The following is a 13,638-nucleotide window of genomic DNA, read 5'->3' as shown; positions in this document are numbered from 1 at the left end:
CCAAATGGCCTATGAGACACATGTAGAATCACAGTTGTATAAAACACTGGTAATAAAATCACACCCACACATACAACACACGCAACCCCAAACATGTACACAAACACAAACGCACACACACAAAGCGCGCGCAAGAGCCTACACGCGCGCGCGCGCCACCCATTCACTTTCTCACAATAAAAAGGTATAAATTATATAAATAGAAAACATTTTGATGAGTGAATGCTGTCATTGATATTAGAATAGATTACACTATTACACAGATATTAAGAGAATCTATCCTATTTTATGCTGTGAGTTAAAGTTCTAAAATTAATCTTCGCCTTCGACATTGTTTAGGCGATATATTATACCTTTGTAAACATACCTTTGTAAATTGAGGTGTGCCTTTAATCCCTCTTTCAACTCTTTCTGTTCTTCTTTTGATGGCTTGCATAGCATTGCATTCTGGTAGTCCAGACAGTCTTTGCACTGTGTGGGGAGTCTTTACACTGCGGGGATGATAACGTATATGATCAAAATATATTATACAGATTTAACTTCACCTATATTTACAGCTATATATCTTTTGTTCATAAAATCTGTATCATTTTTCTGTGTCAGCGATGTTTAGTAAACAGTTTAAGGAGCTTCCCTTTTCATGGTGGCACTGAAATGAAATATCAACAAACATTAACTACCTTTGGTATTGTCACGTGGTTAAAGTGTTCGGACCACATTTGTAGAAATCTGTTTTGTATTTCAAATAAAATTGATCCATTCATGCTGAATTCTTCTTGGTATTCTTGCCAGATCGCCCTCTTCGTTAGTGAGTGTTGAAGGCAGCTGAATTTGTACCCTGTGTGGCATTGGGTCTCCAAATCTGTGAACAAATAACGGCCATATGTCAGGTTCTTCGTCGACTTTTAGCACCGCAACTAGAGTAACACGACAGCACACTTTCCCCTATCACGATTATTCCCCATTACGATTGACAAAACTTTAACACATTCCGAATCACATTTAATCTGGTTCAGCTAGCACCTTCGTTCACAATCAAAACAACCTGCAAGGTTACCACTAGTACTTGACTGCTGAATACCACATCCATTACAGTTCAGATCGCGTAACACTAAAATGCCTAACGCTTGGAGAACATATATATTTCCGCCTAACAAATACCAGAAATGGACATGTTAACATCCCAATATTTATATAAATTGAATAGATATGTTATGCACTAAATATTACAGGACGAGTGGGTTTTTGTGATATTTTACTACCAAATGAGGATCGATCTGATGAAGTCAACAAGCACTTCAATCAATCGTTCAAATATTCACTGCCTTGAGGCCAAAGTTACCTTCTGGTAAAACGGGTTAGCCAGAGCTTTGCTGCTAAAAACCGTTTTGTGTCGTAGCATAAATCTTTTCGATGATCTGGACTGGCTGTGGCGAGGCCTTTCCTGACATCTGACAGTGCGCTGTAATACCTAAGGGAAACGTATAACATGGTGTATACAGTACACTTGCAGACCAAAGGGTTACCTAAAGGGACCTAAAGAGAACATACTATATAGTCCTAACCTTATAAAAATGTGAACAAGCAAAGAAAATAATGAAATTGCATTCCCACTGACCAGCAAATAAGACACTTTGATTCCTGAATATACCGTACATTAGCATAGTACCTTTAGGATTTTGAAAATTATATAACTTTGCGCAGATGATTTGACAGGTGTCCAATAACTCAGCATAGCAATAAAATCAGTACTTACATTCTGTGCAAAGCAACTCTTCAAAGTCTTGATGGTCGAATAAATCTTCTGAGGAAGAGGGTATAGTCAAAGCAAATGTCATCTAAATCTGGTACAGCTGTAAAAATAACGAAATTCAGTCCTAATCTCGCTACTGAGTGGTCAGTGAAACTCGGAATTTCGTTTATTATATTTGGATTAAAACAATAATGAAAACATTCAACTTCTTGTTTATTCCGTCGAGCGACGTTTTCGATGAAGATTCTTACATCGTCATCACTTTTAGCCCTGATAACGATGTAAGAATCAACATCGAAACGTCGTAACGGCATAAAAATTGTGTGTTTCATTTGATGTCTCACCAACATCTAGAATGCCGATCAAACAATTAGTTAATACAATAAGCAACTTACTACATAACAAAACAAAGTATACAAAGTAAGTAGCCATGGATGCAAGCTCAGCTTCCTGGTATACTTGTGGATTTATCAAAATGGATATAAGTAGGCCTGTGGACCTTTTAACCCGTTAATAATTGTGTCAGACCGGGAATGACACATTTCAAAGCTGACTCCCTGCCAGGAATATACACATTTCAGTAACATTGCAATAGATTATTAATTACTTGGATTACCCAGAAAGTAACCGGTAATAGACTGTTCCCACACAAAGAAACGTTACCCTCCTACCATCTATGAATTACTATCAAAATATGTTAGAAGGTATTAGTTTACCAAGAAACACTACCAACTTGTCAGCAACAACAAAATCCTGAGACGAATTCTCACACGAATTCATACTGCATCTTTTTTCAGAAGAGTTAAATTGTCCCTGGTTTCCACCATGACGAGAATGAACCAACAAGCAGAGTGGATTTAGATGTCAAAAGAAAGGTTGAAAAAATATATCCTGCTTGGGACAGAGATAAAACCATTTAAAAGTCACAATTTTTCAATTATTAAAACAAAGAGAGCAACTGTTTTTAGACTGTAAAATTGTAAAAGGGTATCATTCCTATGATTTCAGTCTTTTAAAGGAAACATGTTCTGCTGGTTTGAATTAGTGAAAGTAAGTTACAATATTGTCTTTGATATTGTGAAAAGTGTTAAAAAAAGAAACACCGAAAATGATGAGCTGCATAGAAGCGAGTTTCCATGCAGAAATGTACACATGGCAACAAATTAAACCATTATCATTTTTTTAAGTTTTTCAGATTTAGATGTTTTAATATGATGTGATAATATTATATGACATATGAGTATATTATATTTATTATGAAATTATAAATAAAATCTCTTGTGATCTGAATAAAATTATGAGGAAACATGTCATGTTTGTTAAATACAGTTAACCATGTTTTGAATAACTAAATATGTTTTGACACCATAGCCAGGAGAGCCACATTGCATGTTCACGCAACCACAACTATTGCCGGGAGAGCCACATCAATTTTGGCTATCTGTTTCGAAAAGATAATGGGTCTCTCCCATTACTGTAACCATTTGTGACACTAGTCGCGTGGAAGTGAGAGGACGAGAGCTGTACGTTCTATTTAATAGCATTATTCAAGGGTTTTCTCCCGTACGTATGTATCGCAATACGTATTGAGAAGTATCTATAATGCAAAGCGATAAATGAATTCCGAATATTGTAACAATAACGTAAAGGGCAACGTTGCTCGTTTGTGGCGTGCAAGCGTATCTATACAGTGCTTGCCAACGCTTGCAGTCCAAGTCAGCGTTGAGTTCTGAAGCCTGTGATTTGAGGGGCGCCCGATAACTTCATATGTCATGGCTTCGAATGTGATTTCTTCCATAAAGGAAATAGGGAACTAGTACATAGAAGTCAACATGTGCGAAATTCGCAAATCCGAAGAAACAGTTTTTCTTTTAGCAAAACAGTGATGAGAAGATTGTCAGAAGGAATCACTGGATATCATATATATATGCTACTTCTTCATCAAGTTGTTGAACATCGTTTCCTGATTACTTGATGATGATGATTTCGGAGATTTGACGTGCGCTCTACGGTGCCTTCTCCATCCCATAACAATATATAATCGGAAGACATTAAGTCAAGTTCATAAAGTGATTTCCCCAAACAGAATTCCCATTGGTCAGTTCGACATCTCATGTAATAAAACAATCAACTGGACATATTACAAATGATTTGTGAGATATTTAGCACATGTAATGCGCAGACATGAGATCTTTTCGCCTAAATACCTGCACCTGCACCTGTATATCCACAGCTATGTGTCCTTAATTGCCCAGCGTGATCAATGGAATGAAGCAAAATACTACCAAAAGCGTCGGCTCGCGTTTTACTCCAATACACAAGACCAAACATGGGACAGACCGATTTCTTTGCTGGCGCTCGAGCTTTCCTGAAATTACGTAACTGGACCGTTCCACGCCGCGGGCCTCATGTTTGCACTAAAATACTCAACAAACTGAGATGGTACACAGAAATGTACGATTGTAAACCGAGATAGTAATTAAGCAAAACTAAGAATAAACATGTTGTGGATGATAACAGCACTAACTTGAACAAATTATTTATCACATTTATCTGCAATAAATAGTTTATCTGTGCAGAGATCATTTAACATAATGAGCACATTTGAAACAGTAATGACGTTGCATGATGTATATGGTTTATTGTTTATTTTCGGCAACCCTGTGTTGGTAAACAACAAGCATTTTGTGTTTATTAACAATTTCAAAACTCGTGATCCATAAAACTTGTTCCATAAGGTTACAAAATAGAAAGCAAAAATGATTGACAACTCATGTGTAAATAGATTAATGAAGCATGTGTTCATAAGTAAATTGAAGGAAAGATGCAATTAACAATATGATGATAAGTGCTGCAATGAAAACAAGTGAACATACCGGGACACACAAGAGTTCTAGCATTTACATTTAAATATATCCATTTCAACACTTTTGCTTAAAAGAGTCTAGACATTTCTAGATCCTATCCGTAGATGTAAAGAAGGCATTTTTTCTGAGTTTTACTATATTTAGTTCAGTTGTCAATTTCTACCTCCGTAATATACATCAAAGTAAATATTACATTTATTTTGTTCTTTGAAAAGGGCGTGAAATGTCTAGCCTCGAGAGGCAGTGAATTCCAGAGTTTGATTGTGTCTGGAATGAATGATTTGGCATATCTTATTGTTGGAATATGCTTTTTAAATTAGTTCAATCACGTAAGGGATAACGACTATTATCCCCGACTAATTGGGGTAATAGATTCCACAGATAGTCCGGTAATAAACGATGATACATTTTATAAAGTGTTAGCAATTTATAGTATTTTCGCCTTTCAATCAACGAAGTTTCGCGATATATTATTTCATATCTTGTTCTACGGACAGCACCAGCTATTCTTCTAAGGACATCTAAATGTAGTTTTCTAAAGTAAGAGCTTGCTGATCGGTGCAGTTGTCCCAAATTCAAATATGAGAGCAGTAATGAAAAGAAGGATGAATACAAGATTTGTACATGGTGTATATATGAAATGATAGAAACCGTTTTGAGCACAATCGGTTACTTTGAACCTACTTACCTTGTATTTTTAATACAAATCAAGATAAACCGTTTTAAAGCAACTTACTTTGCATACATTGAATAAACGTTTCTAAATGTTTAAAAACAGGAAACAACCGATTGGAGACCCATATCCTCATTTCGGTTAAAGTGTGTGTTTTAGCAATAATCTGTTATCAAATTAGGGTCTGACTCAATTCAATATACAAGACGTACATTAGAATACAATGGATTGATAAAACATTTCCCTGACAGCGATGATGAGGGGTATAAGAGTGGGCTTGTAAGTAACAACTTCCTTTGAAACGTCTCGTATATGCTTTTACAACTATTAAAACGTCTCATTAATATATACGACACTTGGCGACGTTCCCGTCACTTATCATTGACCGACAGTTGACGAAAATTGGAAGGAATGGCGATGCAGTGGCAGCTTGGATCTTCGGTGCACAGAGTTCTCACATTTGGATTGTTCGGTGGAAAAGAGGAATGTCAGGTTCTGGTGTTGTATCCGTTGCGTGCCCCTAAAAAGTTACAGTTGAAGTAAGTTAATTTCTATCAGAAACTAGGCTTGTATTTGATCGTATTTATTCGAGATATGTTCATCAATGGAAATTCTTGATGCTAAACAAAATGTACGCCATGCAATCCGTGTCTACGTAAGCTCTAAAATGCATAAATAGAGGAAAATATTGGATAATATTCGATAAGGGCGTTAATCGGTTATAAAACCTTTAATTTCCCTCGAAGTGTTATGTGTTTTACCATTGCAAATTTCAGCTAGACAGGTGCATCAAGGGGTAATGTGAAGAAACTGAACTGCTTGGTGACGAAGTACATGGGGAAATGACAGCTTCCTAGATGAGTTAATCGTGGCTACTGACGCGGCGACATTCGCTCGGACTTTGAAGTTTTAATGATTAACGGGAATATCAGTTTCTACAAAGGTAAGACGAACAAATTTAAGCAAATCAGTATGAGATGCTTGATGGGCATTTAGTAGGTATTGATTTACATCTTCTTTTATATTTACAACACGACGTTTCTGGGCTGCTTCTTGCCTTCATCAGTTGAATGACAGAATATGATTACGAGAAAAAATATATATACTGGGCAAAATAGTGAGGGATATATATGTAAATTTTGAAATTATGAATAATGATCTATATATTCATTTTACATATGGTTAAAAATTCACATTCACAAATATCCTAACTTATTTTGTCCAGTATAATATGTACAGGAAGCCAGTGAGATTGTATTACAAATTGATATGCTCAGAGATCAAAGGAGATTAAGTAATGTGTTTTGATTGAGATGGACAGACTTAAAAGAGTGATATGTTTATACAATGAATGTACAGAATGTTTATACAATGAAAGAGTTGGATATACATAAAACACATAAAAGCATGTACAGTGAACATGGGGAAACATGTATATTGAAAGCTTATCATTCTATGCACCACGCATTCGGTAGGAAAACACCTAATCCCTGTTAATTTCAGGTTTGCGCGGTGGATCAGATGGCCTCCATTAATCCACTAAATCAGTATGGTTTCAATGTTAGTATACATTAATTTGGCTTATTGTGAGTAGTTACACAGTCAAAGCAGGTGACATTGCATGTTAACTTTTGTAAAATTGTGTGTAATTGTTTAGCGTGGCATGTATTATAATACAACTTGTTTAATAAACAGAACAATCCGCGACGAGCACGGCAGTTTCTGTTGAACCAGTAGGTTTGGAGGAATCACCTGACATCCATGGCGAGGGGTTGGACACCAGCGACTTCAAGCCGTTGTGGAGGTAATTAGACCACTCCAACACACTTTTTTGTGATCGTATGACACTGTAAACTCAGTGCTTACATTTATTCCCACAAACACAAATGGGAAATCCAAATCCGAATACTGACCACTTTACAATCTTTATAATTGTAGACATTTCGGAGACTCCACCCAGCTAACCCCCAATTTGACACTACAGCAGTACTTGACTCCAAACATAAAGAATGGAGAGCGAAATGCATGGCAGCCGTGGGCCTGGAATCGGAGAAGGTATGTACATGTCAAGAGGATCAGTCAGTAGTATATCAATATATTGATTAATATGTCAGCTAGTTGCGGGAATGGAAGGCTTCTTATTTCCCTTTTTGAAAATATTGATAGTAATAACAAGTTATCAGAGCGTACGTATCGAACATGCTCATTCAGATGAGATACAGTGTTTTATTCTATTTTAGACATACTTTGGGGGTGCCTACAAGGAACACCTGGCAGTTTCGGTGATGTCTCAGAGGTGTTATGATGCCGCGGTAAACATCATGACACAGTATCGACATAATCAACTCCCGAAACAGACAGCAAAGGCCGTCAACAGGGCGTTGTTTAAAGAAATACCTGGAACACGGGACGAGGAAGCCTTGTACCAGAAATTGATTGACTTCAGGGATGGAAGGACCGGAAAAGAGAACTTTAACCGGACTTTAAAAAAATAATGAAAAGGGAAAGGTATGAATTAGTTTTAAATTACTGAAGTTTAGTGTATTAGCTGAGGAAATATATGCTCCACATATATTCATGGATTTGGGATTACAAGATGACATGATACATTATGTTGCCTCCACACCAGGTATTATATATAGATCCACTGGGCAGACAGACAGAGACGCACACGAACACGCACAAACACACACACACAACTTGATGACCGAAAAAGGATTTTCATTACAGACACAAGACGAATTGACCTTGAAAGGGAGAATGAAAAGTTAAAACAAGAACTGAAAAGGCAAGAGAAAAGGATTGCGTCCTTGGAAACAGAAATCCAGATACTGAAGGTAGGCAGAATATTATTCTCCGAAACTAATGTTCTTATCGCCATACTCGACATGTTCTTCATGCTGTTTTGATATGCAATGTTAAATATTATTTCAGGCTGGTGCTTCTCATGGCAATGACCAGCCACAAATGGAAACAAGTAACGTGAGTACTATGCACATCTGCACAGATTATCAGACTGCACAGTCATCTCATTATAGAACATTACACTCCTGTAATGATAGATAACACATACTTACAAAGTGCCTGGTCAAATGTAACAAATTTCTTATTACCGGGTACACCATTCTAGTTGACGTCAAGTTCGTACTCATACTCGACACTGGTTACTTTTAATGAAGGGCTTCTCAAAGACGCAACCAAGATTTCACGTTATTACTACCATACAGTTCACATACAAATATGAGTGGCATGGTATACGAAGATGTTTTAACATTTCTTGATGTGAAGATTATTTACATGAATATTTTTATCTGCAGATTTACGAGTTTCAATCCGAGGATTTTTTTCCCGTGGTATGTATAGCGACTTCCGTGTATAGTCGCGTACCGCCATTGTGTAACCTGCTACATATGTTAATGATCACGAAAGGAGTTGTCATGGCAAAGATATTGGCATTTTCAACGTTTGATTGGCATTTGGAAGTTTAAGGTTATTGTAAAGATAACATATACTTAAAGTACTAAACCTTGTGCCATAGGTTCTTCGATGAGTAACGAAAGTCATCTGTACTTACAGGAGACTGATTTGGAAGCAGAACTCCGACATGAAGCAAGCGAGGGCGAGAATACGGTATGTGAGTCTTGTATTCCACACAAAATGAGTACCCACCTATATTCCATAGCTAATGACTTCTGAATATTTTCTGAATAAAACTATTTCCATTCATTTCGTTACAGGCAACGGGGACACAACAGCACGAGCAGGTATTATGACACTCATTATACAGTATCCTCGGATAAAACAGGGGTCATAAGCTATAGCAAAGCCATCAACCAATAAAGAATAGCGGATCTAATGTTGAGTATTTTCAGAAAGAAAATTATTTAATTCATTCTTAAGATGAAATCATTTGGATAACTACAGATCCTGGTCTTAAGGTTAATTTGACTTTCTAAATGGTACATATGTTATATTTGGGATTACATTTTCTTAGTAAAGTACAGATTCTAGTACTTTTTGGGTTGAGTCCCATCCGGGATTCGAACCGACACCCTCAGGGTCAGGCACCTAATCGCTGGCACACAAAGCCGTGCCAATTGACACTTATCAGAGGGGTACACAAAGTCCGCAGTCTAGACTACCAGCTGTCCGACTTCCATTTTTGTGGACGCCGCAGTGGCTGAGCGGTCTAGGCGTCTGACTAGGCGGTGTGCTGGCGATGAGGTGCCTGACTCTGAGGGTGCGGGTTCGAGTAATCCCAAATATAACATGTTACATTTGACCAATTTCTGAAAATGGCATTGTGTATTTCATTTCTAAATAGCATTGTGTAATTTTCGTTGCGTTAAGGTTCAACGCTTTATCGAACAACACCGAAGGAAGGAAGAAACAAATGCTGTGAGTCTTTGCTTCTCTGTACATGTTGTCACTCCCACAACATCATGCCCGCTCATTGTGAGCTACTAAAGAGCGATTGATCTGTATCATAAATTATAATTATGTAATGTGTGAGACAGATTGCTTAATTTTAAATCTGGTGCTATGACATTTTCACTATTAGTGGATGATATTGTAATGAACAAGCCAACTTTGTAATGGGTGCATACTCGGCTTAAACACAACATCATGCAGAGCGTTTTAATTATCAAACGGCGTAAACAGTAATCCAAAAGGCATTATCATCAGAGGAATGCCATATGAATATAAACTCTACCTGCGCTCATTATTTGTATTTGATTACGTTTCAGACGACTGGAAAATTGATGGAGGGCAAAGATGAAGACACGGGAATGTGGTAAGAATCTCCCAGCTATATATCTGCTGTCAGCGGAATCTGATGCTGCTAGTTTACTACATTGATGAAAGACAGTGCAGGCAATTCCGAACCCACAGTTACCCTATAATTTACGCATGGCTTCTTCTGGTCGGTGCATTTAAAAAATAATTGCTGAGACGATATGTAAGATACTAAGTAATACCAGTACACGTGACATGGGCTTCTGTTCGATGTCTTCTCATTATGTTGCATTATATTATCAGGTTCAAGGTCAAAATTATACAGGAAGGAAATTCTCGTGTGAAGGTCCATTGGATGAACTATTCAAAACACTATGATTCGTGGATAGAGACGAGCCTCATCAGACCCATCAAGCCAAAGGTTAGTATGATATCAAGGAATATATTTTTCAAGATGATTCTCAAATGTGACATGTAGTACCAGCCATGACTGACCCGACAAGACTTCTAGTCTTTTTAGATGCAGTTTTTAACACAGTTGCAGTGAATTGAGATTTTCACCAAGAGAAGTGATGTTTATATATAGTTATGTTATGTAGTTATGCAGTTGATGAAAAGCTGTAAGTAAACAAAATGGATTATGTTCAATTTGATGTCATACGCTTGTTGAAAAAAGCACTTGTATTAAACATTTCCTTTTCCCATTAGACAGATTTTTGTCCCACTCGTATTGCTAGCCACAGAAAAAGATAATTCACAAATCTGCGCTTCAGTTTGCAGAAGGGGACATGGTCAGCGCCCGTTACAACGTAACGTATAGGACAATGTATCCAGCAACAGTTGTAGCCGTTGATGGGGGTACGTCTATTATATCATTAGGTTTACTTAATGTATTAACATATCTTTCTACTGTTAGATTTGTCGACATTGTAAATAATATTGTGCATCGTACATAGTCCAGTAACGTACATCTCTTCCATTGGTTATACTTTTACTCTGTTATATTGAACAACGAGGATGTGACGTCATTTGCTTGATAACGGTGTTAGTAGCTACACCGAAACGTCGCTCATAAAAGAAGTTGTATATCCATAACTCTCCTCGTTGATCATCACACCAACTTCTAAATGCCATTCAAACAAGCTCTGTCATATTGTTTCAGACAAGGTGTTTCTTCGTTATGAAGATGGACTGGAAAAGAAAATTCACCAAAGATATGTAGAAAAAAGAAACTAATGTGGGACCGCAGTGTATACAGTATATGGTCTATATGTATTGAAACATAGATATCTATTCTGCATTTTATCTCATTTTCTATTTGGAACCTTTTTATCATGTGTCAAATATGAACATTTTTACCTTGATATACACGTAGGGTTCCCTTAAAAACGTGAATTATAATATATATGTATGTATGTATGTATGAATGTGTGTGTGTGTGTGTGTGTGTGTGTGTGCATCACAAATTCGAGTATGCCAAATGCCCATAAACACATTTTGTATTTGCAAGTATATACATTCATGAATAAATCATTTTAACCCTCAAAAACGTTTTTTACTTGACGCTATTTGCTTAGCCAAGTGGATGCATCTTAAAGCAAAAGAAACTTCGCTATATGCAAAATTACATAGTGAGATGGATGTTGGTGGATAATGGTGCTGACCGCATGTCACTGTAACACCACAAACTGATAGTTTCTATCTTTGGATATGATTGTTTTAATGAAGTGAGGACTATTATTTGCGTGCGTGAGAGCGTTTGTGGGTGCATGTGGGTGCATAACGAATAGTTACATGCAGAATATGCTAACATTTCTTCTGGCTGGGCGAAATGTTTTCTCTATCGCCCTAAATTAGCCGAAGTAAGCAACAATGAGCTAAAATATGTGTCATGATACTCATTTACAACCTTTAAACTTGAAAACAACCATGATTTTGAGCAAAAATAGAAAATCTCGCTCTAAATTCGCCGACTTAAGTCATAATGAGTTGAAAATTGTGTCATTATACTCATACACGTGCTTTCATTCATTTACAACTTCTAAACTTGAAAAAAGCATGATTTTGAGCAAAAGTAGAAACTCTCGCCCATGGGCCAAATGTTTTCTCGCCCATGGGCAAGATATTTTAATATCGGTCTAAATTAGTCGAATTAAGTCACAATGAGTTAAATTTTGTGTGGTGATACTTATAAACATGCTTTCATTCATTTACAACCTTCAAACTTGAAAAAAGCATGATTTTGAGCAAAAGTAGAAAATCTCGCCCATGGGCCAAATGTTTTCTCGCCCATGGGCGAGATATTTTAATATCGGTCTAAATTAGCCGAATTAAGTCACAATGAGTTAAATTTTGTGTGGTGATACTTATAAACGTGCTTTCATTCATTTTCAACCTTCAAACTTGAAAAGCATGATTTTGAGCAAAAGTAGAAAATCTCGCCCATGGGCCAAATGTTTTCTCGCCCATGGGCGAGATATTTTAATATCGGTCTAAATTAGCCGAATTAAGTCACAATGAGTTAAATTTTTGTGTGGTGATACTTATAAACATAATTTCATTCATTTACAACCTTCAAACTTGAAAAAGCATGATTTTGAGCATAAGTAGAAAAATCTCGCCCATGGGCCAAACTTTCTTTCGCCCATGGGCGAGATATTTTAATATCGGTCTAAATTAGCCGAATTAAGTCACAATGAGTTAATTTTTGTGTGGTGATACTTATAAACATAATTTCATTCATTTTCAACCTTCAAACTTGAAAAACCATGATTTTGAGCAAACAGATAAAATCTCGCCCATGGGCCAAACTTTCTTTCGCCCATGGGCGAGATATTTTTAATATCGGTCTAAATTAGCCGAATTAAGTCACAATGAGTTAAATTTTGTGTGGTGATACTTATAAACATAATTTCATTCATTTACAACCTTCAAACTTGAAAAACCCATGATTTTGAGCAAACGTAGAAAATCTCGCCCATGGGCCAAACTTTCTTTCGCCCATGGCGAGATATTTTAATATCGGTCTAAATTAGCCGAATTAAGTCACAATGAGTTAATTTTTGTGTGGTGATACTTATAAACGTAATTTCATTCATTTTCAACCTTCAAACTTGAAAAAAGCATGATTTTGAGCAAACATAGAAAATCTCGCCCATGGGCCAAACTTTCTTTCGCCCATGGGCGAGATATTTTAATATCGGTCTAAATTAGCCGAATTAAGTCACAATGAGTTAATTTTTGTGTGGTGATACTTCTAAACATGCTTTCATTCATTTACAACCTTCAAACTTGAAAAACCCATGATTTTGAGCAAACATAGAAAATCTCGCCCATGGGCCAAACTTTCTTTCGCCCATGGGCGAGATATTTTAATATCGGTCTAAATTAGCCGAATTAAGTCACAATGAGTTAAATTTTGTGTGGTGATACTTCTAAACATATATTCATTCATTTACAACCTTCAAACTTGAAAAAGCATGATTTTGAGCAAACATAGAAAATCTCGCCCATGGGCCAAACTTTCTTTCGCCCATGGGCGAGATATTTTAATATCGGTCTAAATTAGCCGAATTAAGTCACAATGAGTTAAATTTTGTGTGGTGATA

At 36.7% G+C, this 13,638-nt stretch overlaps 1 protein-coding gene and 3 long non-coding RNA genes across 4 annotated transcripts; all 4 read left to right on the top strand.

The window, feature by feature from the left end:
- The first annotated feature begins 5,704 nt into the window (after positions 1–5,704).
- LOC124277061 lies at positions 5,705–7,788 on the top strand. Its single transcript, XM_046712712.1, has 3 exons — positions 5,705–5,785; positions 7,232–7,348; positions 7,534–7,788. The coding sequence occupies exons 1-3, from the start codon at positions 5,705–5,707 to the stop codon at positions 7,786–7,788; spliced, it is 453 nt and encodes a 150-aa protein (XP_046568668.1).
- A 268-nt stretch (positions 7,789–8,056) lies between these two features.
- Positions 8,057–8,640, top strand: LOC124277059. Its single transcript, XR_006898735.1, has 3 exons — positions 8,057–8,130; positions 8,228–8,275; positions 8,611–8,640. It is a non-coding gene; the product is annotated as an uncharacterized LOC124277059 (long non-coding RNA).
- A 228-nt stretch (positions 8,641–8,868) lies between these two features.
- On the top strand, positions 8,869–10,090 carry LOC124277057. Its single transcript, XR_006898733.1, has 4 exons — positions 8,869–8,923; positions 9,031–9,057; positions 9,644–9,691; positions 10,042–10,090. It is a non-coding gene; the product is annotated as an uncharacterized LOC124277057 (long non-coding RNA).
- Positions 10,091–10,342: 252 nt separating this feature from the next.
- Positions 10,343–11,277, top strand: LOC124277058. The gene is made up of 3 exons (XR_006898734.1): positions 10,343–10,451; positions 10,804–10,888; positions 11,193–11,277. It is a non-coding gene; the product is annotated as an uncharacterized LOC124277058 (long non-coding RNA).
- The last annotated feature ends 2,361 nt before the right edge of the window (positions 11,278–13,638 follow it).

The sequence above is a fragment of the Haliotis rubra genome, unplaced genomic scaffold (assembly GCF_003918875.1).
Source record: "Haliotis rubra isolate DU_JTF1 unplaced genomic scaffold, ASM391887v1 Scf2172, whole genome shotgun sequence".
In the NCBI taxonomy this organism is placed as follows: Eukaryota; Metazoa; Mollusca; class Gastropoda; order Lepetellida; family Haliotidae; genus Haliotis; species Haliotis rubra.
Note: the sequence above shows the minus strand (reverse complement) of the source record. Positions and strands in the feature narration are given on the sequence as shown.

Coding starts and splice junctions, on each gene's coding strand:
- LOC124277061 (XM_046712712.1), top strand. CDS start 5,705: ATGGCGATGCAGTGGCAGCTTGGATCTTCGGTGCACAGAGTTCTCACA. Junction 5,786..7,231: donor GTGGAAAAGAGGAATGTCAG/GTTCTGGTGTTG, acceptor TTATAATTGTAG/ACATTTCGGAGACTCCACCC. Junction 7,349..7,533: donor TGGGCCTGGAATCGGAGAAG/GTATGTACATGT, acceptor ATTCTATTTTAG/ACATACTTTGGGGGTGCCTA.